Source organism: Papilio polytes, unplaced genomic scaffold, assembly GCF_000836215.1.
Source record: "Papilio polytes unplaced genomic scaffold, Ppol_1.0 DF820956.1, whole genome shotgun sequence".
NCBI lineage: Eukaryota > Metazoa > Arthropoda > Insecta > Lepidoptera > Papilionidae > Papilio > Papilio polytes.
The window spans coordinates 1,348,978-1,375,739 of NW_013528248.1; the positions used below are offsets into that span (position 1 = coordinate 1,348,978).

Below are 26,762 nucleotides of genomic sequence, written 5' to 3' on the forward strand. Positions count from 1 at the left end.
CCCGCCGCTCGTTTGCCCCCTTCTATTATAAAAAAAAAAAAAACACATCCTAAATACGGACAAATCGGATAAAATAATGCAACGACAGACCAGTATTAAACTTTTAATAAAATAAAAACAAACATGTTCTATATTAGTAGAACATGTTTCATATGAAAACAAAAATTACAATAAAAACTTGCAGATAATGGCATAACATTTTTAACTCAATAAGTTATTGGCGGCCATGATAATGAGTGCTACTCTGCGACCGGCCACGTGGTTCGGGTAGTCTGTCAGAAACTTTGTGAGATGGCTGCGGACTTCCCTCACCACGACTGGCAGGTGGCTGCGTGTCACCGCGTCCAAGGGGTTTAAGTTGATGATAGCATCTTCTAGATATCTGCAATTAGATGAACATAGATTAAAAATAAGATGTGTACAAGTCCCGATGGCTGGCTCCGCATCGGAGGAGTGCACCGACCTGCACTTGAGCTGTGTGTCGTGCACCATGTCCGTGGCGAGCTGCTGCGCGAGGGAGAGCAGCGTGGGCTGCAGCAGACAGCAGCGCGGCGCGAACACGCGCGCCGGCTCGGCCGCGCGGCACGCCGCCACCACCAGCGCCAGCTCGCCCGCAGACAGCGCCTGCTCGAATGCACTGTTCACCCTCCCCGCGCGCATCAGCTTCTGGATCTCCGCTGATTTCAACTTCAAACAAATACACAAATATCATTTTAAACACGGCTAAACGTGACAACCTTCGGAGTAGGCACCGACCGGTGCGACGCGATAGCGAGTATGCCCGATCATTTACCCTGAAGTAGGACCTCCAACGGGCTCGAAACTATCGTTGCCTACACCGAAGGTTGTCACTTGAGTTTAGCTGTGTTATAAGTTATATGACATCTACCCATTCTTATCCTACACCCATCAAAGTGACCAGGTGCATCTCTTGGTGAATATCTTCTGTCATCTACCAGTCAGCTTTCGTTAGCTAGGCTATTTCATCAAATTAACAACACTAGAAATGGAACTAAGCCAAAAGACAGAGACATAAAGACCGCAAAATTAGAAGTACTATAGGCGTTAAAAATGAAATTTCTAAACTTAAATTTTAATGTTAATTTTATTTTCTAACATCTTAATTACATTTAAACTTGTTACGTGATAATTTTTTTGAAGTGTTATTTACCAGCTGATCAATAATAGACTTCTTGGGGTCTGCGGGCTGCGGCGGACTGCTCGGCACGAAGGATGATGTACTCGACACCTCGTCTTCACTAGTGCGCTGCTCGCGGCTCTGTGTGAACAACACGTCGAATAGACTCTCGCGCCATAACCTTAATTCCTCTTGAAGGATTCTGAAACAGAAGAGATGTTTTCTTTTCAATGTATTTAATTCAATCAATATAGGTTACTTCTAAAAATAAAATTTCTATGTAAGTATTGTCGTAAAATCATCGAAAATTCATTGCAAAATATAGCATCTACGTATCTCTTAGACTTATTTAAAATAACTATAAATGAAACAAATACTCTTGCAGTCCTCTCTTCAAATCTCCGAACAGGTTCCCGTTGAGATCCACCTTCTCCAACAGATTCTGGTGCTCCTGCAGCGTTCTGCGCAGGGTCTTCGTTCTTCTGTGCACAGATATGGATAGCAGTTTCGTGTTATCTTCCACTGTAAATACATTAGTTTTACTTCCTATGTAGTTTTCTCATATTAAATCCACTGTAAGGGCGAATTTAATTTTGTGATTACTAGATTTCGTCCGCCCCTCCGTCCGCGTGTGATTTAAAAATCAAAATGAGTCGCGTATACTCTTCCAGACTTCCTCTACATATACATCTTTTATCGAAATCTGTTTAGCCCTTTAGACTGCAAACTTTAACAAACATCCATCCATCCAAACTTTCGCATTTACAATATTAGTATAAGTTTGGGCGTCACCAGGGTAGTGAAAGATTCAGCTACACCCCTAGAGAGTCAGAAACAGTAGAATATGTTTTCGAAAAATGCCACATTAATGGCTTAGACCTCATCATCTATCAGGTGGCCACACCCACGTCTGTGTGTAGCAATAAGTATTAATTTAAACTGTTAGCTACTAAGTTTTTACTAAAAGGTGCAGCAGGATTTTAACAGTGGTAATGCCCGGTTTAACATCTTAGCACTGCAGGGCCGGCACGCCCCCAGTAATACCACGACCACACAGAAGACAGGCGTGAAGTGGAAGTAATTCCGTGTTTCGTCTGATGAGTGTGGTGCCGGAGGCCTAATTTAAGTCCCTTACTCCTTACCACCCTTTTCTTATGAGAGGATGGGAAGTGGATTTGACAGTGGAGGAGATGCATAGGAAGGGGAAATATCCTCTTTATGTGCGTTTCCTCCTCCTACGTCGGATAAGGGTAGGCAACGCATCTGCAATTGCGGATGTCTGCGGGCAGCGGTCGCTTCGCCATTTTGGCGGATTCGGGTGGCCGCTTGCTCGTTTGCCACCTTATGTTATAAAAAAAAGAATAAATAAAATAGACAAAATACACTCTCTAAATGATTCCCGGATGACGTTAGTGACGTGGTTGAGCAGATGTTGTTGGGAGCGTTTCAGTGCTGGCAGATAGCGCGCCGACAAGCCGTCTGACAGTATGTTTTGTATCGACTCCTGCACGCACTGCTGCGTTGCTGATACTAGCTGTTCTTTCAGATCCTGGTAAAGAAAAATGTGCTACATTCCTTATAAATTTACGCTATTTATCTCCAGTTCTAGCCTTTTACCCAAAGCCCTGGGTAGCATTTCAACAACACACCATTTTTAATTACTTTAGGCGTTAACAGGATTACGTATTACTGTTTGGATTATTCCCAACCGTCCACCGACTCTGTCCCCACGTGGCGGATGAGAATAGTTTCATCCGTCCCACCTTGTCCCACATCACCAATAGATTGACAGATGGAACCGTTAATAAATAAATAAGTTCCAACCGTCCTCTCCTCGCAAAAGGTGGAGACAGAGCGGGGTGACGGTTGGAAATAATCCGACTGTTTTGCGCAGACCGACGCTTTCTCTCTAATACGGTAGCTATGAATTCTGTCTACAAATGCAAATAAGACTGTTTAGGAATACTTACGAAGTATACTCACATCGCTTTGAAGAAATTTTGACAGGACTTCTTTTATGTCACGCTCCAGGCGCTGCATGTCTTTAGGTTTGAGTGCGTATAACAAATTCTTCGCACGATCATCGCTGTCGTCCGGTCTAGTAGAGTGGAGGCAAGTTTTTTAAGCTCATACTAATAAATCGTTACTAATCAAACAATATGCAGTAGCTAATTATATAATGAAATCTTGCAACATTAATATGTATTGCCTTCTCGATTATAATGTTTAAATATTGATTCCTAATAGCTTACACCGTCCGTGCCGTAGTTTGAGGTATAGACTAAGCGCTATCTGCGCTCGGCCACCTCAAGCCCGGTGAATCTGTAAATGCCTCAAGGCAAACAGTGACAACTCAGTCACAAAAAAAAAAGAAAAAATATGCCGTAGTTAGGGGGGAAAAGTGGAATCATTCTCCGGGCGAGGCTCGTAATGTGCGTAAAACAAAAAAAATGCTGAATAATCTTTATGAAATATAGTTTTCTCGTGGAGGAGGGGGGCAATATGGTTTTTGCATGGTGGCTAAAAAGTTATTGTGCCCGGCGCGAGATAATCTCGCTACGCCACTACATAGTGTGTGTAAAGTTTAATTAATTTCTAGGGTTTTTGTATTTGTATATAAAATTGGTCTTACTCATTATCTTCTGGACCTTTCTCTGTCAATTCAGTATTTATTCCAGCTAAAGCAAAGTTATAAAAAGAATTATTTAATTTTAATTCCGTTTTAATATCAAGCAAGATTTTCTCCTGATCGAGTAAATAATCTGTAACGAGAAGAATTTACATTAACTTTGCTAAGTAAGTAATTGCTAAGTACTAAGTAGTTTACTACTTAAATGCAAAGTTAATGTTTACAACTTTTTAAAGTTGTTTAAGAAATATTTACTTACCGCTAAGTTTTTCAATTTTCTGTTCTAAAGTATATAAATATTCGTTACTTCTAGAACCTTCCAGTGATGAGTCAGTCTGCACCAGATCTTCCTCGTATGAATCAGTACTATCAATTCTTTTGTATCCTCCACCGGGACGTTCTTTATGCAATATTTTAGCACTATTATCACCTTTACTATGAATGTGTAAGAAATTCAAAGATTTGGAACGTTTTAAAATATGTTCTAATTTTAAATTATTCATTGTTTTACAAAACTTATGACAGCTGCTTCTGTTATAACACAATTTTAATATACCCTCAATAATCGTTAGTTGTTTATAAGATAAATATAGTTGAAATTGTATTTTTTAATTGACGGTATTTCATGAAAAAAAGTATTGATAAAACGTCAAATTCTTTTGTATTCATTTACCTATTTGTAGTAAACTATCATACTAATAATTATAATTGAAAAACTTTACACAAATGTAGTAAAGTCTAAAGAGTACTGGTTTATTTTTTATTCCTTGCGAATTAGGTAGGAGGTAAAGGGTCCATAAATAAAAAAACAAATCAATATACACACATTTATTACAGATATGCCATTCTAAACAGTAACATTATCGACAAGAAACAACATTATAACCACTTAGACTACACATAACTATGTATACGATGTTAAGCAGCATTCAGACAACGAGATCTATCTTAATTCAAGATTTCCAACCATCGCAGCTTAAACCGCTTAAAAACATTATGAGTGACACAGACAATGCTCTAACAAAGCAGATTTCATTTTGCAAATAAAAAATCGGAAAAATATTTCAATGTAAGTCTACATTATCGATATTGACTATAGAACTTTTCAATTCTATTCATATTTAAATATAGATTAAAAAATAATAAAAAAAACTTTAGGCTTTTACCTGAAATATATACAGAATATAAAATTCAATAAATATAGTATCATAATTAATGATAGCAATTAAAAAAAATGCGAAAATAATTCACCGGAAGCACTACTCAATCGCACAATGTGGCCAGTTATCGAAATAAATCGATATACTGGCGACATATAAAAAAAATCACACCCACATTGGCCGTGTATGAGCAAATATTAAAAACTAGAAATAAAGTTACCTAAAGACTAGGGTCTTTTATATATAATACTTATACCATCAGCTTCTAATATTTTATATAACATCGCAATCTTTAATTCGAAAAATTTAAACGTTTAAAACTGGAATTTTTATTATATTATTTCGTGATAAACAGGACACTAATACGTCCGTTTTTATATATTTTTACATGTACTACAAAGAGGTTATGAAAAATTTTGAGGTAGTACTTGTTCAATATCAAATGAATACAAAGAAAACATGGTATATGTTAATACGGAAATAATATATTGAGACCCATTTTCAGTACAATTTGGAATGATTTATATCTAACTTAAAATATCTCTATATTACTGGAAATTTATTTAAAATGCACGAATCGAAACATTTCAGATGCTATCTTTTAATTTCTTCATTATTTAAAATCTTTCCAGTATATAAAAAAAATCATATAAGTCAAGAAAGACTTTAAAAACATCTATTTATTAGCTAAATAAATACAAATGTAAAATATCTTTCGTAGTACTTGATAAAAATAAGGGATACGTCAAAATAAATATCACAATATTAACGTATAAAGCATTACAAAGGAAGGATTTTATCTAAAAAAAATTACTTAGCAAAATTAACGCGTAAATAATCAAACAAAAATTATTTAATCAAAACATTATAAAAATATATGGACGTAAAATGAAATTAGGTTATTTCATAAAGTTTATTATGTATATTATGTAGTAACCAAATCATTCTAGAAAGTACTTATCCTAACCTAAAATCTTAATTCGATTTTTAGGTTAGGTTCGTCTTGTAGGTTAAAAACCGGGGGAAAATCATTTAGTATCTTTTAAGAAAAATCCTTGGATTTAATTCGCTACAGTTGGTTACAACATTCTACAACATTCTAGTAATTATGTTAAAATTATGTTAATGCAACCTGGTGTTTATTATTGAAACGTAATTACAACCATAAACTTTAACAAATAGATATGTCTGAAGAACGGTACTGATCATATAATTTAACCAAAATGCTAAGACATTAACAATATATATTAAAAAAAAGCATTACATAGGCTGTATAGTCTATGACCAGTTTTTGTTCTTAATAAGAACCCACTGTTCCTTTTTTACATTTATTTTTCGCACAGATAAAATATTACAAAAAAAAAATCTACGATAGTTTTACGTTATTTTTAACAAATTACTATATATATGAATAATTACGTTTATATAGTATTATTTTTATAACTTTGTAATATTTCATCCATTTTTAGCTACACTGAGGTTATCGGTAACAATCTTAATTCAATATTCTATAACATCTATGCTACCTTTACCTATAATTAATTAATTATATAATTGCATAAATATTTCATTTACATTAGAAAAAAAACATATTAAATAATTTTTACTATCTACGAGCGGGATTAAAAAATATCAAATTGTATATTTTTAAACAATTGCAACACTAATGGAGGTTGCCATTTATTTAATAGCCATTTTACATCAGAATATATTTTTGTTGGTAAAATACATTACTTTTCATATGTTTAAAATTACCAAGATGTAATAAGTTTAATTTTTAATAATTTTGTCAAATAATTGACATTGTCAGAGTGGCCATATTAAAGTTTATTATTTAAATCTATGCACAAATTGTTAAGATTTGGAACACAGTAGTAAATTAGTATATTTTATTTTTAAAGATAAAATCATATATATTTAAACATTTTGGGAGACATCAATTACTTTGAGGTTACGACCAGTGAGAGTTTACGGACCATGGATTGTGTTGCAAAGAGTAATGGATTGGGTTGCAACGAGTAATGGATTGTGTTGCAAAGAAGAATGGATTGGATTAGAAAGGGCTAGTTACCGCGGTCACTTGGGCAGCGGCAGTCCGGTGAAGGCGACAGGCTGCTCGTTGGCGACGAGGTTGGCGCGCGGCGCGGAGCTGGGCTGGCCGAGACCCGCCTCCAAGTTCGCCGCAGACGTCCTCATCTCTTCAGCTGACGCTCTATATTAAACAATTAAATATTATATCTATAATATACTGACGCAATAGATATATTGATCAAAAAGTAGAAAAAGGCAAAGCAGTTACCTAGATTCGCTGATATAGCGAAACGATATATGCAATTGCTGATCCGTTGCTTACCTTCCTCCTTCTAACCTACCTAACTCTCTTATCGTCTATACTATTATAATAAAGCGTAAACACACACTTCTTTGTTGCCTAAGATATCAGCAAACACAGCATATTTTCGAATAATACATTATTTAATAAAAAGTCCTACACTCACGTCACGCTTTAGGCTATATATTTTCACGCCATTAAACTTAGGGGGTACATATTTTGGATAAAAACCCTAATGTGGGAAGAGACCATAAGTTGCTGCCAACATCAAGGAAGCAAAATTGCCATGCTTTGTCATCATATCATGTCTGTCATTTTGACATTTGCAATTGAATTTGACAAATATAATCAATAAAACTATTTTCATATTTTTATGTGAACGAAGTCGCATGGGAACAGATAGTATCCTTATACGGATACTTAAATTATGGCCTCAACTGACCAATTAACGACTCAATTTGTGTCACAACTAGTCTTGATGAAAATATTTACATCACGTTACATTACATTAGTTACGTCACATAAAAATAACAAATATGTACATAAAGTAAATAGTTTTCTAACGCCATGCATTCTAAATTCTAATTAGGAAGAAGACAATTAAGCTTTAGTTAAAATAGTCGACAGTAATACAGATTAAAACACAAAAAAGATAAAAAAATGCTACCATTGGAAGCAAATAAAACACCACAGAGAAAAAAAAATGTAGATGAATAAAGCAATTGACAGAAGCATCATAAATACCATAGAATAGCATAGATAAAAATAATAGTCTGTGACGTGCATAATCTATTTGATTAGCGTGAAAGGTCAAGGGCGTTTGCCTTTAGTTAGGGCGCCAGACGTCGGGGTCCTCCATGAGGGTGACGGTGTGGTCGGCCGCCGGCGGAGCGCCCGGGGGCGTGCCCCCCGTCGCCATGGCCGCCATGTCGTCGCGGGAGCCCCTGCCCCGCACCCCCGCCCGCGGTTAGTGCTCACACAGTTACACACGTTAAAGCATTAAGATTGAAGTCACTTTGATTATACGAAAAGCTATTACTTTATTATTTTTTAAAAGCAACCATATTAAATTATTAAGCTAATTATTTTCAGATCCAAATACATTTACCTCAACCCCATTCAATACAATAAAAATATATTATATCACTGAAGCATTAACTTGACATAACACACACAAAATTAGATTTTTTTAATTATATTAATTATATTAATTTGATCCATTCAAACATCACCCGTAAAAACTTACAACACAAGACACAAACCCTCACAAAAAATATTAGTCCTTAACACAGAGTTAAACCAGAATAGTTACACCACACAAAACATGTACAGTCGGCAAGAAAAGTCTTTTTTAACCTTATCTGTACATTCACTGAAAAAATTATTGACGTAAAACTAGCTACATAACAAATATACTTTTTTAACTGACTGTACTTGTACGACAGTTTAATGTAACTAAGTTCATTGTCAAATAATTCGGTATAATAAAGGTTAGGATATACTGACTTCCTGCCGAGCGCCATCATGCCGTATATGATGCCGGTGCCGAAGATCATGCCGCTGCCGAACAACGTGCTAAGACTCAGGAAGCACAGGAAGAACGGCGGCAGCGCCAGCCTGCAACACATCACTTATTTTACTACTAAAAGAACAGCTGGTTTTCCATATCTTTAATTCCAACTCTGCTGTAAATGAGTGAACACCATCTTTAAATCCCACTAATATTATAAATGAGATAGTTTTCAATATTTTTCACCACTGAATATTAATCGTGAGTAACTCAAGTAAAAATTATGATCTGCAGATCAGTTCACGGTTTGTATGTGTGAAGCAGATCACTGAACCGGCACACAGATCAGCGCAATTTGTACCTGCTTAGAGATATTATTGACGTGAGTTGCTAGTCAACAGTACATCGAGTTAATTTTCTTGTCCAGTCATAGCTCAACACACGTTTACTAAACATCAGACATTGTTATTTTGAAACTAGTTGACCAGTTTCTGTCACTCACCCCACATAGAACATAGCTTTGTTCCAATACGGACGTGTCTCCATCTTATCTGAAAGGGTCTGGACGTAGTCGATGCAGAAGCAGCAGCAAGGCGCCTCACAGACTATCACCACGAAGCCGGCCAACATCTGCCAGATACCGGCGATCAGGCATGGGACGTTTAGCGTAAATAGGCCCAGGCAGTTGAACACGCCCAGCAGGATAGCGACTGTGAACATACCATGCAACAATCGACAATAGTCGAATGGTGGGATTCAAGCCCACGATCACGTGATACGAAGATCTTTGGCTTTGGCTATCATAGAGCAAAAATATTTTTTTACAGATGTAATAATGTGGCAATGATACTTCGGGTTTGTCAGACACGGAAAGATTTTGACCTCAGTAAGAGGGAAAGAACGTCGCATGAAACCCGTTTGATGACGCATTATAAAAGTCGGACAACATTTTATCGCGTGAATCATTTAATGTATATAATATCACTTATCAAATTTGTCTTTAATAAAGACCGACATTTAACTCCGGGTTTCCATGGCGGAAAGAATAAGCATGTTTTGTACAAGTAATCCAACAGCGAAAACTTACTTTAAGAGTTTACGTACTTAAATATAAACCGACCAAAGTGGGTCAACGAAAATGAATAAGTTTAAGTTAGTGGTTGCATAATGTACTAAATAACTTTACGAAGCAGAAAAATTAACTGCTGATTTACGCTGATCAAACGATATATGATAGCTGTTTTGAAATGATAACTGTGTTATTCAAATAAAAAACAGCGACGCACGTTTTTAAACTGAAATTCTCAATTAGATCGTACTAAACATGCAGAATTTAGAACGCGTACACCTTTGACTAGACTATCGCAGAACTGTTGTGCGATTGTCGATTGTTTTGCAGCCAATTCAAGTCTTTAGTTGTACAATCAAAAATCGAGTAGTTGCGCCCCTCCATAAGCTGATAGTCAAAGAAGCGCGTGATTCGTGTAATTCTTCTGGTTTTAATGTATTAAATATAAATATGTGCATGATTTTTTTAATTGTGAACACGATATCAACAAGGGCAATGCTTATCGTGACGCTAAACAAAGTCGGAACGAGTGTTTAATTAACAAACAACACTAAATTAGGAAACGCGACTGCGAGTTTTAACTCTATCATGTTTAAAATAACATGTCACATGTAAATTGAAAAATTACATTTCTAACAAATCATAAAACCACTTTAATTAACATAACACAAACAGATTATTAGATAATAAAGATAATTTAAATAAAGAACTACAAAAGTTATGATAAGTGTCATTTTTACCTCGACCCCCAAATTTAATATTAAATTTGTAACAAACTAACTTCTTTACTATTATCTTTATAAACAACTAAGAGAAAACACAAACATAAGCATAATAGACAATGCAATATATTTTAAATTTACATTTATAATGAGAAACAGTCAGCCAAGTCATTCATATAAACATCTCTATGACTTATCTTTAAAAAAAAACAAGTAACTTATAAACCCCAAGCGATACACACAATCATTACCTGTGTCTCCAGCCAATTGTAAATTGTAATTTCTAATGAAACAAGATATGGTGATTGTCATAAAAAAAAAATGTTAAACCGTCTACAGCAAAATTGTCAATTACTTGTGCTGTGTTATGTTTTAAAAAATTAAATCAGAAGAAATAACACATTTTTATAATAAAATTTTTATGACTTATGTTTTTTCCAACAATTTGTAAATAACAATAATTTCTAATACCTAACCCAAACAGAATTCCCTTCCATTTTAGATGCAGATTGTTGAGCTATAGAAATTATGTCACCGTCGCAGCGGCTACCAGCCTCGCATCATTTAAAAATAAACTTAGGTCATGGCTAATACAAAAAGCCTTCTATAGTTTCGAAGAATTTTTGCTTCCATGATTGTTTTATGTACACAATTTTTATTCATTCATTTTTAATATCTGTAAAGTTTTTTATTTTTTTTAAATTATGACTTGTAATTCGATGACCAATAAAATATTTGTATTTATTTGTATTTGTATGCATAAAAGTATAAGAAAATTGAGAGTAACTGTCTACCACAATTTGTTTATTCCTCATTGAGTATGATTGTGTAATATGAAAAAGCTAATAAATCATTTACATAACAAGTTCTATCACCATATAGTAATACAATCAAAAACTAGTTATTTCCCCTTATATACAGTTTGATAATTATTTTCAGCATAATATTTGCATACTTTATAGGTAATACATATATTTTTATATTGTAATTTACAAAATAGTACCACTTAACTAAAAGTACTCAAGTTCATTTAGAAGTAACTATTAAAGTTACCTTATTCAAGTTAAAAGATATAAAATGTTTGGTATGTATGTATTTTGTATGCAAATAATTTTTGTAAGCATTTGAGATAGGCATAGTTGTTTTATCTCTTCTGATTATTTAAACTCTAATCATCGGGCTGTACTATTTTTTCTTCTTAAAAAAAGTCTTGCGAACGTCTTTTATTTAATTCGACATATTGTTATAAGAAATGTTTGGATTCCACCCACTTTGATAAGATAATATAATGCCTCTCTTATACAACTTAGTAAACATTAATTTTGTCTAAAAAAAAGAAGAAATACCTGTGAGGGCAAAGATACTATAAAACAATACATACTTGAACTGCCAACAGTGCCTAAGCCTCTTCCAGCGTAACGCATCCACCAAGGGACATCGTCTTTTTGGACATTTTCGCCGCCCGGGCGCGACATCAGCATAGTAATCTTGTCCGCAAACGACTATAATTTTAACACACATTATTACTATCGCCGTTTTTCAATAAATATTCAAGTATATTGAATATTATAAAAAGTTCTTACCATTTTCGAAAAAATCAATTCACTGCCTTGCTCTGACAAGTCAACTGTCAGATGAGACAAGATAAATGCACAGATTACAGGTATTTCAAACCTTTTTCAAAAAACACAATATCAAAACGCATTCTTTGAAATTGCAAATGTATATAGCGAGTTAAAATTTCAGATAAATGTTTCACAGTTATTTATCAATTAAAGCTGTTTAGTTACAATATTTCATTTTAATATCATTCAGAAGTTTAATTTAGATGACGAAGACGATATTATTCTTCCCAAGAAAATAAGAAGTCATGGAAAGAATAAGAATAACTAACCAATTTGGTTAATTTTTTTGTAATTTCACGAGTGATAGCAGTATTTTATTTCATTAATTATTTTTGTAAATCATAAATTGCGTTTGACAGATATGCAGCATTTTACGAGAGATCAGAACGCGTTTTCTAAATGTCGGTCGGCTTCAGTCAGTCATTCGAGCATTTATAAATCTTCTATTCTACTAATTTTTATAAAACAATAACTATACTTCAGTGAAGTTTTCATTTTTTGTTACATATGTGTATAGTTTAAAAAATTGTGTAAAAATGCAGCCGACTTCGATACTTCCAAAGTTATCTGACACAACTCAAACTATGTAAGTGGTTTTAAACACAATTTAATAAATAGTTTCTTTTTAAAGTTTTATTATTTTTAAAACTGTTAATATTTCATTTTATTCAAATTTTACTGCTACATAGCATGATAAATATTTTACAAATTCCAATTAAAACTAGATGAGGGTGGTTATTGCCATATATGTAATTTTATTGCTTTACCATAAGTATTTTTATATTTACATTTAAAATATAGATGAAATAAAACTGTTGAGAAAGAATAAGTTTTGCCAATAAAAAAGTTTCTTATAATTTACATGTGTGTATTTCAGTCAAAGTACTTTTTTACCCCTGATTATGAGGTTATTATCATCTAACATTTATTTTTTAACCCACCCTTACAATACCTTGTATATGTTACATTCTTGACTTATTTTATAAGCAAAACTAATGAATTATTAAAATGTAATAAACAGTTTAATAATTATTTTAAAATCTTGTTATAGCTCCTTTTCGGAAGGCGATGGAGTGTGTAGCTCAGAGGTGTATGCCTCTGAGGTCATTGTGACCACCAATGCTGGTAACCACAACCACGGCAGCTCTAAAGTTAAGCTTAAGAACCTTGTAGATTACAACTGGGAGCCTAAGTTTTACCCTGGACAGCTGCTTGCTGTGCATATCGGTGGGAAGTATTTGGCTTATTCTATTAAAGGTGAGTCTTAAAATGTTACTTAATATTAAAGATGTAAAAGTTTGTTAGAGTTTACCACTAAAATAAGTAAATAGATCATATAGATAAGGCATAGACATAGAGCATAGTCTGTGAAGAATATAGGCTACATACTTGTTGTCTTAATTCCATTTGGTCAGTCAAAGTCTTGTGTCACTAATATTAGCCCTATGTGTGGATTCAGTAGAGAAATCTAAACTTAATTATGCTCTACTGCTTTTATTTTTAAAAGTTTTATAAGATTGTTTCATTAAATGTTTCAGCACCAAACCCAGCGAATCCCGGCACATGGAATGGCATGGTTAGAGTGGTGTACAGTCCTGAGCCGGGAACAGATAGACGAACTTTAATTAAAGGGATGAAGGGAGAGGTGAGTTTTATCGATTTTTAAATGTGGAATTTCTAACATAATTTATTTATTTATTTATTTATACAAACAAACATGCAATATCACAATTCAAATATAATTTTACAAATACGTTTCTCACATTTTTTTTTTTACATCTAATTTTAAATTCGGTATTTTGTTCAATTATATGTATATCCTTGGCTCCTTTACTAGGTTAATCCCCTGTATTAAAGGAGCCAATGACTTCCCTTAATTTGTGTAATATGATAACAAAATTTAAAAAAAATTTTTTTGTGGATTTCCTGCATTGTAGTTTACACTTCAGTAATGTTTTTACAGTAATTTTTTCCTATCTAGGTCTATTTAAGGATAGTGTTTTAAGCATTCACTTTAGTGCCTTTTAACAATTTTGAATTCACAGTGTTTTTTTTTTTATTCCAGGTTCAAGACTTGGCTTTTGCCCACATTCAAAACCAAGTTGTACTAGCATGTATTGACGAAATGGGCAATTTTTATGTCCATGAAATTGAACTTACTGATAGTAGTCTTAAGTATGTATAATTTTGAAAGAGATAAATTCCTCATTGGTTTTAAATTATAAGAAAATGTGTTTGAACTTCTACTAAATATTACTATTGTTGTAGAGTGAATTTGGTAGTGGAAGTGCGAGAGGATACAGGTGTTGGTGGCAATACTCACCGTGTGGTATGGTGTCCTTACATCCCTGATGATGAGGATGAGGTTCCCGATGATGATGTGGTTAGGCTACTCCTTACCACTCATGGGAATGTTGGTGAGTTCTTGTACTTATTTAAATTTTGTGCTTTGGTAAGGAACTTATTGAATGACATTATAAAAACTTTATTTTATTGTTTACATTCTGTTCAATTGCAAATATCAAAATTAAAATAATAGAAGGCCATTGCTGTTTACTAAAAATTATCGTTACATTTGGTCCTTCCTTGCATGACAATTTTATCCTAAAAGTCTACAGTGTCTTAAATGTAGGGCTTTTTACTAACAAAAGAATGATTCAGGGGCATACTGTGATTGCTGACATCTTATATAACACATTTGTGTTTATATTATACAAGCCGTTCCCATGCGACTTCATCCGCAAATAATTATAAAAAAATCATTTTATTGTTCACATTTGTCAAATTATCAATTGCAAATGTCAAAATGACATGACATGATGTCAAACCATGGCAACCATGCTTCCTTGATGTTGGCAACAACTTATGGTCTCTTTCCCACATTACGGTTTTTATCCAAACTATTTGCCCCTAAGTTTAACGGCGTGAAAATATATAGCCTAAAGTGTGACGTAAGCTTAGGGCTTTTTATTAAAAATAGAGTTATTCGAAAATATGCTGTGATTGCTGACATGTTAGGCAACAAAGAAGTGTGTTTACACTTTATTATAGTATAGATAAAAGAAGTGTCTAGTTGTGTGTGCGCAGCTCGCATGTGGAACATGAAGAGCGTGTGTGTGGGGGAGCGCGGCGGGGAGGGGCGGAGCGCGAGCGCGCGCGCCGCGCTGGAGGGCGGCGGGGCGCGCGCGGCGGGGGAGCACGGCGCGCCGGTACTCGCCGCCGCCTTCTCGCCGGACGGCACCGCGCTCGCCACCGCCGCCGCTGATGGATACGTCATGTTTTTCCAGGTACCAACCATACATTTCTCAACACAGAACTGTTTAAATAACCTCACAATAAGCCAGGATAGTAAATTGATGCAAGAATTAGTGTTTTCTTAAACTGAAATGGTTTAGACAGAAAAAATAATTGATTGGATGGATAGCGTGAAAGGTGACATGATCAAGAAGGGAGTGATGACAGCTGATGGATGATGAAATTATTTGAAGGACGAATTCCTGGTGCGCCGACTCTACGGGTATATAATCAGGTAGGGGAGATAGTAATATTAGTAGCATATGTGGTCTACTAAAATATGTATTATCTGTGCCAAATTTAATAAAATCTTTTGAAGCAATATAGATGTAGTCATCCATCCATCCATCAAAAATATAATGTTAGTACGATTTGTGTGTGTGTAGGTGTACATGATGAACGACAGCAACCTGCGCTGCCTGCACAAGTGGCAGCCGCACGACGGCAAGCCAGTCAGCTGTCTCTTCTTCCTTGACAACCATAAGAACTACAACACAGAGTGAGTTGCACTCTAACTGTATTAATATGTATAAAGTAAACCCCCTATAACGCTGTTGTGGAATCCGCGTTATAGTAATCCCCCGTATAAGACGTATTTCCATAGGGCAGGCATAAATCCAGCTATAGGGAACTTGATCTTTTAAACTTTGTTGAGAATGTTCGCGTTATAGAGAGTTATATTGTCGTTATATGGGGGTACGGAATTCACGGTATAAAAATTCACGTTGTAGTGAGCGGTTTTATATCGTAAGGTGGCAAACGAGCCAAGGGCCACCTAAATCTGCCAAAATTGGCGAAGTGGCCGCTACTCATAGACATTCGCAATAGCTGATGCGTTGCCTACCCTTAATCGACGCAGGAGGAAACGCGCATAAAGAGGATATTTCCCCTTATGTGTCTCCTCCAGCGTCAAGTCCATGTTTCCTTCCCATCATTTTCTTATAAGAAAAAAAGCGGAAAGGAAAAGGGACTAAAGTTGGGTCTCCGAAATTGTTCCTGTTCATGGAATTCTAAAAAATTATGGAGTTTTTTCTATGTAAAAACCTATATATGCATCTATAATGGTCAGATAACAAATAATGTGTTTATTGCAGTGTACAGTTCTGGAAGTTCGCAATCACTGGTGCGGACAACAACACATTGATCAAAGTCTGGTCTTGCAAGTCGTGGAACTGTCTCCAGAGTATATCATTCTCACCGACTATCAATGGAGAGCCAACCCTGGGTCTGAAGGCGATGCTGGACTACAGTTCCAGTTACCTGCTGCTATCAGACTTCAAGGCCAGGAGTTTGTATGTGCTGAGTATGGCAAGTGATGTAAATGATGCCATGGCTTACTGTAAGAGCATCTCTGAATTCCTGTTGCCTTATCCAGTGTTGAGTTTCTGTATTGTGGATGCAGGTAAGATGTTAATCGGATTTTATATTTAGTTAATTAATGTATTTGCAATACTCAGGGTTAAATATCAAAATTAATTACCAGGTGTGAAAATGTTTAAAAAGTACAGTCAGGCCCCTTTGCCGTCTTCTGTTTACCAAAAAAATCTCTTCCTTCAGAAAAAAAACACTGCAGACTTGTTTAAAAGCTCCATAATATTGTTTATTGTTTGCCATCAACTCAATTAGTTTTTAATGTAAAATTCTACCAGATTTCTCTATTGTAAATTTTCAGAGGAGGAGGTGGTGAAATGTGAATCAGGCTGCGAGGATCCATTCCTCGGTAGCAGCTCCAGCGGTGAGAATGGTGACTCTCCGGACGAATTTGATCTTCCTCATGATGTAAATATGGAAATTTTAATGTTATTGTGCTTTGTTTTATGTGAGTTTCTATAATAATGTAAGTTGTTAGGAGGAGGGTGTGCGGGAGTGCAGCGCGAGCGGGGGCGGGGGCGGCGGCGGGGGCGCGGCGCGGCGCGTGTGCCTGCGCCTGTACATCGTGCAGCCGAAGGGGCTGCAGGAGGGCGAGCTGGTGTACACGCCGCCCGGGGACTTCGCACACAGTAAGGCATCTCATGTACACTCAGTTGCATAAATATAAGACTTGTATACACTTTCGGTTTTTAAAACATGTGTGTGCGTATTACTCGCGTACATGCGACATATTAAAGTCGAGTACCTTTAAAAGTTTTATCTTATTATTAAGTGACATACGAGCAATAGGCCACCGGAATTCGCCAAATTAGCGAAGCTATATAACTTTAAATAATAGATGGGATGATCGGAAAAATGATTTAGCGCCTTAAGTGAGTAAAGTTTTGTAAATGAATACATATTTATGAAGCTGACTGTACCTACTAATGGACATATACGCCGTTTATATTATACTTTGATTGTATTTGATGTTCTTTTAGGTGTTGTAGCGGAGTGCGAGGATATAAATATGAACATGGAGGAGGCGGCCCCCGCGCCCGCGCCCCCAGCCTCTGCTCCCCCCGCACCCTCCACCATCCTGCAGCAGCAGAGCCAGCAGCTGAAGAACCTCCTCATGAGGAGCCAGGTCAGCTTGATCATTCATATTCTCCTACGTTTTCATATAAGGACTACATAAAAACAGAAATTCATTGAATTTAACATATTATGGCCGTTATGAAATATGACTTCTTTTCATTGTAAAATACGGGTAGCAAATGCAAGTAAAAGTGTTTTATGAGAAAAATTTTTAAATTTCCGAGTTAGTGAGCGATAATTTTAGCTTGTAGATTTAAAGTTTTTATTAAAATCTATTTTATTATTATTATAATCGTTAATGTTTGTGTTAGTTTTATAATGTTGTTGCTATACCAGACGCAGCCGGGCAGCCTGATGGCGCAGCGCGCGGAGTCTCCGCCCGCGCAGCTCAACCTCATGACGCCGGATGCTTTTAGGTTAATATTCATTCTTTAATAAATAAATAAATAAATTGAAGTGTGGAATGCAGGGAGCGAAATAACGAACACGTCTGATTTGGATAACGCTTTAATGTAACTTAAAACTTACACTAGCTTACATACTTAAAAAAATATGACGTTCCCCCACCTCAAAATAAATAAATGAATGAGTGAATGAATGAATTATTACTTAAAATCATACATTTTTACAAGTATGTACCTAAAGTATTGTTATTTTTTATTACCAGATATGTCGTTATCTTTATTGATATTGATCAAATTTATGAGAAAAATGAAATGTAAAATGAACTGAAAAGCCTCAATAAAAAAAAAAATAACTTTTAATCGTTCGCAATATATGTATGTATGCGATGAATATTTTATCTATGTATATATATATAATTCAATTTATTGTATGTTTCTTCTACATTATTGTGTCTACACTGTTTCAGTTCTCCGGGTAAGCGTGATGAAGAGGACCCGCCTTTGTCTGCCACACCTGACGTCGTTAACAAAGTTCTGCCCACTGCTAATGGTTACTATTACTAATCTTACTAATGGATGGATGGATGTTAGAGTTTGCAGTCAACAACTAAATGGATTTCGATGAAATCTGGCATACATTTAGAGGACAATGTGGAAGAACACGGCTACTTACTTTCGTTTTTTTTTAATCCCACGCGGACGGAGTAGCGAAAGCTAGTATATGAATACTTTTGTTTTATATATTTTTTAAATGATGTTTTTTGACGTATATTGTCCCCTTAGGTGTGGAGGAGGCTGTGGCGGCGGAGGGCAAGCCCCCGTCGGGCGGCTCCAGCCCCAGCCTGGAGGTGCAGCAGATCATGTCACATAACGAACAGACGTTCTACAAAGAGGATATGGTATGTACTGTACTGTTAGTGTGATTATTGTAAATCAAGACTAAATTAAAAATCTTGCTAATATTATAAATGCGAAAGTTTAGATGGATGTTTGTTAGAGTTTGTAGCCTCTACGGCTGAACGGATTTCTATGAAATTTGGTATAGATTTAGAGGATAGTTAGGAAGGACACATAGGCTTACTTTTGTTTTTTTTTTGATTCCACGCGAATAGAGTCGCGGGCGAAAGCTAGTATTAAATAAAATTTACAATATTTTTTATTTAGTACTAGATTTTAATCGCGACCCCACCTGCGTGGGTTCTTTCAGACTATCCTCTACATATATGCCAAATCTAATTGCATTCAGTATTTTAGGCTACACTTTATATAAACATCAATATAAACGTTCGTATTTATAATGTGTGTAGGAGGAGGGTGAGTGCGGGGTGTCGGCGGAGTGCGCGGCGGAGGGGGAGCTGTACCCCGCGCCCGACGCCTACAGCGCGCACGCGCACGCGCACAGCGTACACAGTGCGCACAGCACGCACAGCGCGCACGGCAACTCTCCCCCCGCCAAGCTGACACATTCTAGTAAGTATTATTGTATTTATTGAAAAAAAAAGAAGAGTAATATAGCTACTAGTTGCTCGCGAATTTAACACCGACAAATAAAAAAAAAAAACAATAAAAAATATAGCCTATTTCTTACTGATAACGTAACTTTTTAATGGTGAAAAAGGCTCAGTAGTTTTAGAGTTATTTCAATATATACAAAAAAATATTTTCTCTTTTTAAAATTAGTATAGGCACAGTCCGAAATGAAGAATGTGAGATTTTTCAGTTAAAAAAAAAGATATAACTGTCTATGCATACTTTATTGGAGTTTACACTGGTTATAATAATTGAACCTTGTTATTATTATTTTCAGACAGCGAAACAACATGGCCACAGATATCATTAGAACAAATCACAGAAGCTAACCAGCGCAAGGCTTCCAGCGACAAGGGTTCACACAGCATCAGCGCGCCGCTCCCACCGCTCCCATCGCTCACCGCACCGCTCACTCCGCTCACTCCGCTCACCACTCCGCTCACTCCGCTCACCACTCCGCTCGCTCCGCTCACCGCGCCGCTCCCCACTGATGACGTCACTCGAGCACGTTTCGACGCACTCGAACAGAAGATTGATAAGTTAATGGGTGAGTTTTGTTACATTTAGCTTGTATAAATGTGGAATATAGATTTATTATGAAATGTATTAAATTGTGCTACAAAGTGATGTTGGCAAATATTTTATACAGTTTAGGATGTAATTAAAATTAAAAACAATGAAAAAGGGAATATCCCAAGTTAGTAACATTATGTACGATTCACTTGGCCAGTACAGTTGGAAAGTAGTCATCAGTATTGCAATGTGAACCAGGCTTCGGTTGTGTATGATTTGTTACTATTTGATCTTACCTAACCAATGGAAATAGAATATCCCTCAAGTTACTTTTATGTGATTACTTCAGATATGTAAGCCATTTTTGTTGGATGTTTTGAATATGATGTGAATTCTTGGATTGAATTTTTACTACCCGACTGACAAGAATTGAAAGACCTTTCAGTCGCGTTCGTGTTTTTAGTGCGTATTTAAATAGGCAATATTCATATGACGCTAAATTGTACCAAACTTTTTAAGTATACTTTATTACTATAAAAACATTCCTGCAAAGATTTTTTTAAGTATAATGTGATTTTGTGGCAAAATTTAATCATTAAAAAGTGCTTTTTTTCAAATTCCCTCGCTAAGTTCTAAAATTTGGCACCTTATGCATGGTTCACACTTTGCCAGTACAATTGAAAAGTAATCATCAGTATTGAAATGTGAACCAGACTACAGTTGTGTATGATTTGTTACTATTTCTTACCTAAAGAATGGAATAGAATATCCTTCAACTTACTTTTATGTGATTATTTTAGAAAAGTAATTGCCTGTGCCAAGAAATTGTAAAATATGTGATGGAAATATCTGGTTTTATTCCCTTTTCTGACAGTGACGACATTTTTAAGCTATCTCAGCCTCTATCAGCCGGTGGTGGGACAGGCCTTAAGTATTTTTTGTTGGATGTTTTGAATATGATGTGAATTCTTGGATTGACTCTTTATTACTCGACTGACAAGATTTAGAAATCCTTTAGTTGTGTTGATGTTTTTAATGTATATGTAAATTGCCATAACTGGTTGTTTTTAAATATTTCTTGTGGAAGTTTTCGAGTATATTAGATTTAATTCGGGTTTTGTTGTGTGTTGTGCAGAGGTGGTGTCGGCGCAGGCGCGCGAGGTGCGCGCGCTGCGGGCGGAGGCGCGCGCGCCGCGGGACTTGCTGGACAGCGCGCTGCACGAGCACGCGCAGCGCACCACCGCCGCCATACACGCCGCCATGGCTGACGGGTAACATACATACATACATACGATAACTTCACATTTAGTAATAACTTCGAAAGATCAAAGAAATTGTAAGATGGAATCGAAAATCTTACTAGTCTTACTAATCTATTATAATAAAGTGTAAACACACACTTCTTTGTTACCTAAGATGTCAGCAATTACAGCATATTTTTGAATAATTCTCTTTTTAATAAAAAGCCCTACACTTACGTCACGCTTTAGGCTATATATTTTCACGCCATTAATCTTAGGGGATAAATATTTTAGATAAAAACCGTAATGTGGAAAGATCCATAAGTTGCTGCCAACATCAAAAAGCAAGTCATTGCGATTGATGAGAAAAAAAGGTGGGACGGGAAAGGGAGTAAAATAGTGTATTGTGTGGTGTGGCAGGTGGGAGCGCATCTCGGGGCTGGGCGAGGCGGCCAGCAAGCGCGCGGCGGCGGCGGCGGGGCTGGGCGCGTCGCGCGCGCTGGAGCCGCTGGCCAACGCGCTGCAGCACGAGCTGGCCGCCAAGCTGTCCGCCACCGACCGCCTGCTGCGCGACAACATCGACAAGCTCGCCACCAGCAAGGTCGCACACACCATAATGGACACCTTTAGCTAACAATTAGCGACTCAATGCCCTATTAAGTGTATTCTATCGATGTATAAATTATTACCCGTTGGACTTTACTAACCGTCCTATTCCTTTCTCAGCCTATAACTGCTTTTTCTTTATATGTTTCTATTCAAGCGTCGCCAGCTTGTCAGTGGAGTGCTCGAAAATTGGACTAGCAGTTAAAATTTTAAAATCTTACTTACCAATATTATAATGCAAAATTTTGTATGGCTGGATTTTGTATGTTAGAATTTGTAGCCTAAACTGCTTAACGATCTTAGTGAAATTTAACATACATGTAGAGGATAGTTTGCAAGAATTAGAAGGCTTTGGTTATTTTCTTCAACTCCACGCGGACGGATTCGTTGGTTATAAGCTAGTAATTATATATAGCATACTAGAGATCCACATAGGTAATTCAAAAACATCTGTTTTCCACAAAATTGTACCAGACATTGTTAAACTTTCTCATTCCACTAAAAAAAAATATCTTTACTATTAGCCTTTTCAACAATTTTATACAGGTAATTAATTTAACTGTAGAATAATATTGAAATGTGTGTTAAAAATGATTGTGCAGAGTTTAATGGAGCGGCTGAGCGGCGCCATCGCCTCCTCGCTGTCGGAGATGGTGCGCGAGTCGTTCCGCGAGGCGCTGTGCGAGGGCGTGCTGCCGCTCATGGAGAAGGCGCACGCGCAGATCTTCAGGCAGATCAACCAGGCCTTCCAGAACGGCACCAAGGAGTGTGAGTTACTTTACATCTTCCCAGGAGCCTTGGTGATTACCTAACTTAACCGTGACTAGGCCTCTGACTTCATACATATCTTAAAGTTTTATCGCTGAGTTGCATCACGATGTTTTTCATGGCAGTTGAACTGTATAGTTAAATTTTATCTACATACGAGCGTTTTAACTGAATAGTTCGACTTTTAAATTAAAATTGTACTTATTTTGTGGACATAAGGGTAGACAATCCTTTAAGTTAGGTAGAAGTAAGATGAAAGTTTATAGCGTTTGTTTCACATTCCAAAGTGTCAATATTTTGAAAATAGTTTTTTGTATATAAATGTAATTTGTGCCATGCAGTCGCAGCCAAGACGGAGTCAGCGGCGCGGCTGGCGGCGGAGCGCGGGGGGGCCGCAGGGGCGGAGGCGCTGCGCGGCGCGCTCGAGCGGCACGCGGAGGCGCTCGCCGCCGCCAGCGCAGCCCCGCACAACATCACCGCCACGCTGCGTGACGTCACGCACAGGTCTGCACCAGCCCCTCACATCCCCACTGGCTGAGGGTAACCTCGCTGGCCCACTGCGGGTTCACTTCACACATGTCTTTTGAATTACTTCGTCTATAAATACAGGCTTCATTTTATTAAAATTCCCTCACATACACCGGGGAGATAAAAAGCAGTTTTTTATCGCAAAAAATATTAAATATATTTGATAAGGGAGAAACAACTATGCTCGCGAGATATATGTCATGTATATGTAATATGTGAATCGATAAGTAACCACTTCTCTGTGTAACAAAATGTTTATTTTTGTCTTTTGCTATGAACTTATATAGGTTCAGAAATTAATACTAAGGGACGACTTAGCTATTCAAAAACAATGATGCTAGTAAGTTTTAAAAAGACATTTTAATAGATAATTGTTGTGCAGCGTGCTAGAGAAGGAGCTAGCGTGGTGGCGCGAGCAGGCGCGCAGCGTGGCGCTGCAGGCGTCGCGGGCGCACTCGCCCTCCGCCGCCGCGCACAGCGCCGCTGACAGACAGGTATGCACGCACGCACGCACGCACGCACCTACGTACACGTAACCACGGACAAACATGGACGTTACGTACGCACGTAACTACGTACATTAACACACACTATTATCGAGCTTATAGGAGTAAGCAATTATCTAATACAAATAGTTCTGTTTATAATATCTCTCTGCACTCTTATAAATGTCAAATTGTTTGGATTAGTTATAAATTCACGTTTCTAATGAATTGGACTATATGTATATGTAGGTACACATACAAAAGCTTACTCCACATATTAATTAATTTACAATCACTAAGATAAGCTAAAATGAGGTTCAATAGGTAATTCTACAAAAATTATTACCATATAGATATGACTGTCTCTTTCTAACCAGATAAGTTTTGTACAGATTTTTCAATATGAATATTTCTTGCAGAAATCACATCGCACTACACCGAGAAATTGCGTCCAAGAATCATTGCCATTCCTAGTCAGAGTACTGATGAATTTAAACTTATTTGTATAGAAATCATTTATACATATTGGTTTTTAATAGTTCGTTAGGTAATTAAGTCGATAGAATTTAATGTTCAACCGACTTCCAGATTCATTGTTGACTAGATGTGGTATTGGATTGCATTATTTAGTTGTAAAATTAATTTGTGTACATACTGGTATAGCTTTGAAGTAGTTTACATATAGGGTTATTTTTTATCCAGAAAAAAAATACGGTAATGTAGAATAATTGTATTTTTAGCAACTTCGAACGAATTTTATCACAATAACTTGGAGGAACAAAGAATCAACCATTTATTACAATTGCAACCTCAAAATGTAGGGAACACTTTGATACGACTTGACGCTACCAGAGCCAGCGAGCGAATGCCCGACTTTCAAAGATGGCGGCCTTTAAAAAATGTCGAAAATGATGCAACACTAAAAATGTCTATGATTCATTATAGTATGATTTTATTTTTGTACTCAATAATGTTGTTGACAAATTAAAATTTTGCAGACTCAATTTTTTTATTTCACGAATCAGTATCGATTTTTTTTTAAACTTAGATGCAGGTAGCCCAGATCCAGTCGCTGATGTCAAGTGGGGATGTGAACGGCGCGTTCCAGCTGGCACTGTCCGCCTCCGACCTCGCGCTGGTGGTGGCAGCGTGCCGGGCAGCTGAACCAGCTCGTGTCTTCGGGCCCCCCTGCAGACTGAAGCAAAACGTGCTGCTGTCGCTGGTGCAGCAGCTCGCCGCGGACATGCAGCGTGACACGCAGCTCAAACATAGGTCTCAAACTTTAGATAGATGTTAGAGTTTGTAGCTTAAACGGCTGAATGGATGAAATTTGGTGATGTAGATGATAGTCGGGAAAAACTAGGTAAACTAGGTAGAACTAGGTAGGTAGGTAAGATAGGCACTGTTTTTTTTTTAAATTACACGTGTACGGTCTCGCGGGCGAAAGCTAGTATATGATAAATTCAATAAGAAAATTTCCCACCCAACTTGAATAAGGTAATGGTAACTTGTCAAGTAAACCTAACAAGCCATTTTTTAATTTAAACCGAGTTGGTAATTTTATAAAAATTGCATTTTAACTTAATATTTTAGTGTGAAATAGCTAAAAATCATATACTTATTCAGGTATTTGGAGGAAGCTATAATGAATCTAGACACAACAAACCCGGTGACCCGAGAGCACTTACCTGTGGTGCTCCGGGAGCTGCAGAAGCAGGTGATGGCGTTCCTCTCCGCAAACCCTGGACATGCTCTGACGAGGCAGTTCCGTATGCTGCTGCTGGCTGCCGACTCCCTGGTGAAGGCGGCAGTGTGACGTTGTTGCAGGCACTGCCTCTGCACCACATACTGCTCCAAGCATTGACGGAGAACTTCAGAATATACATCGCAAATTTAACCTTATACAATTGAAATAAGGTTCAATATTACTTTGGCTCATGTGCTCTCAAAGGGTATAAAAGTACATATATAAACTCAATACCAAATTGTAGTTTTTAAGGCCCTGTCCCACTACTGGCTGATAAAGTCACTGTCCTACAAGGTAACAAAATCCGCTATTTCCATCACCTATTTTATTTATAGATTGCTATCAGACAGTTTATAAGTGGGACAGGCCCTAAATGTCAACAATTTGGTATATTTTAATGAGACTTTTATACTGCTTGTTAGCACTTGATAAGATTTGCGAAGTAAAATTTAACCTTATTTCAAATAGTATTAAGTTTAATTTGTGATAATCCGCTATATGAATGGACAATCAATGTGAACTCAACTAATGTAAGTGAAAAACGCCCAAGTGTCAGTGCAGATAGTGTAAAAGTGCTAGTGTTAGAGATTCTGGCTTTGGCTTTGACTGTATTTTTATAATTTCTTATGTGATAAAGAAGCAAGGAGAAACAAGCCTTATAAGTAAGTCAGATTTAAAGACTTATTATGATTGGTAAAATCTTTTATTTGTTAGGAAATTCCATTTTTGTTTAATTCGGTAAGTCCAACATTAAGTTTTTATAACGTAAATGTTACAATTATTTTGACAAATTATAAATTTTGGAATATAACTAAATTTATGTTAATTTATTTGTCTGATTTCCCCAGCCTTGTATAGTATACTTGATGTACTGAATGTTTATGCCTTTAGATAAGCAATAATTGTGAACCAATATGGAAATTGTTCCTGTAAATGTCCAGCAATATTATATAGTGATATTAAAACTAGTAACGCTAGACTCAGATTTAGCAAATTAGGCTTGTCTAAAGTTG

At 36.6% G+C, this 26,762-nt stretch overlaps 3 protein-coding genes across 5 annotated transcripts; 1 reads left to right on the forward strand and 2 right to left on the reverse strand.

Moving 5' to 3' along the window:
• Positions 1-201: 201 nt before the first annotated feature.
• Positions 202-3,191, reverse strand: LOC106109965 (enhancer of mRNA-decapping protein 4-like). Its single transcript, XM_013291626.1, has 6 exons — positions 3,122-3,191; positions 2,522-2,687; positions 1,516-1,660; positions 1,172-1,340; positions 464-687; positions 202-382 (listed from the first exon to the last, which is right to left on the reverse strand). The coding sequence occupies exons 1-6, from the start codon at positions 3,176-3,178 to the stop codon at positions 202-204; spliced, it is 942 nt and encodes a 313-aa protein (XP_013147080.1). The 5' UTR covers positions 3,179-3,191.
• Positions 3,192-4,580: 1,389 nt separating this feature from the next.
• LOC106109969 (calcium channel flower) lies at positions 4,581-12,198 on the reverse strand. Of its 2 annotated transcripts, XM_013291632.1 has the most exons (6): positions 12,144-12,198; positions 11,942-12,062; positions 9,272-9,479; positions 8,766-8,876; positions 8,084-8,203; positions 7,056-7,139 (listed from the first exon to the last, which is right to left on the reverse strand). In XM_013291632.1, exons 1-5 carry the CDS (start codon positions 12,144-12,146, stop codon positions 8,086-8,088), a joined length of 561 nt encoding a protein of 186 aa, XP_013147086.1. In that variant the 5' UTR covers positions 12,147-12,198; the 3' UTR covers positions 7,056-7,139; positions 8,084-8,085. The 2 variants fall into 2 exon arrangements, with proteins under 2 accessions (XP_013147084.1, XP_013147086.1); XM_013291630.1 differs by lacking the exon at positions 8,084-8,203 and having other exon boundaries at positions 4,581-7,139.
• Positions 12,199-12,575: 377 nt separating this feature from the next.
• LOC106109961 (enhancer of mRNA-decapping protein 4) lies at positions 12,576-26,061 on the forward strand. 2 transcript variants are annotated; one of them, XM_013291620.1, is made up of 24 exons: positions 12,576-12,771; positions 13,237-13,442; positions 13,724-13,830; positions 14,251-14,360; positions 14,454-14,602; positions 15,273-15,472; positions 15,866-15,978; positions 16,574-16,881; positions 17,152-17,258; positions 17,329-17,479; positions 17,831-17,976; positions 18,264-18,343; positions 18,799-18,881; positions 19,115-19,230; positions 19,639-19,801; positions 20,139-20,408; positions 21,510-21,645; positions 22,036-22,216; positions 22,824-22,989; positions 23,331-23,493; positions 23,900-24,011; positions 24,422-24,481; positions 25,051-25,274; positions 25,629-26,061. In XM_013291620.1, exons 1-24 carry the CDS (start codon positions 12,722-12,724, stop codon positions 25,816-25,818), a joined length of 3,591 nt encoding a protein of 1,196 aa, XP_013147074.1. In that variant the 5' UTR covers positions 12,576-12,721; the 3' UTR covers positions 25,819-26,061. The 2 variants fall into 2 exon arrangements, with proteins under 2 accessions (XP_013147074.1, XP_013147075.1); XM_013291621.1 differs by lacking the exon at positions 24,422-24,481.
• The last annotated feature ends 701 nt before the right edge of the window (positions 26,062-26,762 follow it).

Coding starts and splice junctions, on each gene's coding strand:
- LOC106109965 (XM_013291626.1), bottom strand. CDS start 3,178: ATGCAGCGCCTGGAGCGTGACATAAAAGAAGTCCTGTCAAAATTTCTT. Junction 1,341..1,515: donor TTGAAGAGAGGACTGCAAGA/GTATTTGTTTCA, acceptor CTTCTGTTTCAG/AATCCTTCAAGAGGAATTAA. Junction 688..1,171: donor AGTCTATTATTGATCAGCTG/GTAAATAACACT, acceptor ATTTGTTTGAAG/TTGAAATCAGCGGAGATCCA.
- LOC106109969 (XM_013291630.1), bottom strand. Junction 9,480..11,941: donor AGGCACTGTTGGCAGTTCAA/GTATGTATTGTT, acceptor GTATGTTCACAG/TCGCTATCCTGCTGGGCGTG. Junction 7,140..8,765: donor ATGATGGCGCTCGGCAGGAA/GTCAGTATATCC, acceptor TGTTTAATATAG/AGCGTCAGCTGAAGAGATGA.
- LOC106109961 (XM_013291620.1), top strand. CDS start 12,722: ATGCAGCCGACTTCGATACTTCCAAAGTTATCTGACACAACTCAAACT. Junction 18,882..19,114: donor AGTTCTGCCCACTGCTAATG/GTTACTATTACT, acceptor TTGTCCCCTTAG/GTGTGGAGGAGGCTGTGGCG. Junction 24,482..25,050: donor CATTGCCATTCCTAGTCAGA/GTACTGATGAAT, acceptor TTTTAAACTTAG/ATGCAGGTAGCCCAGATCCA.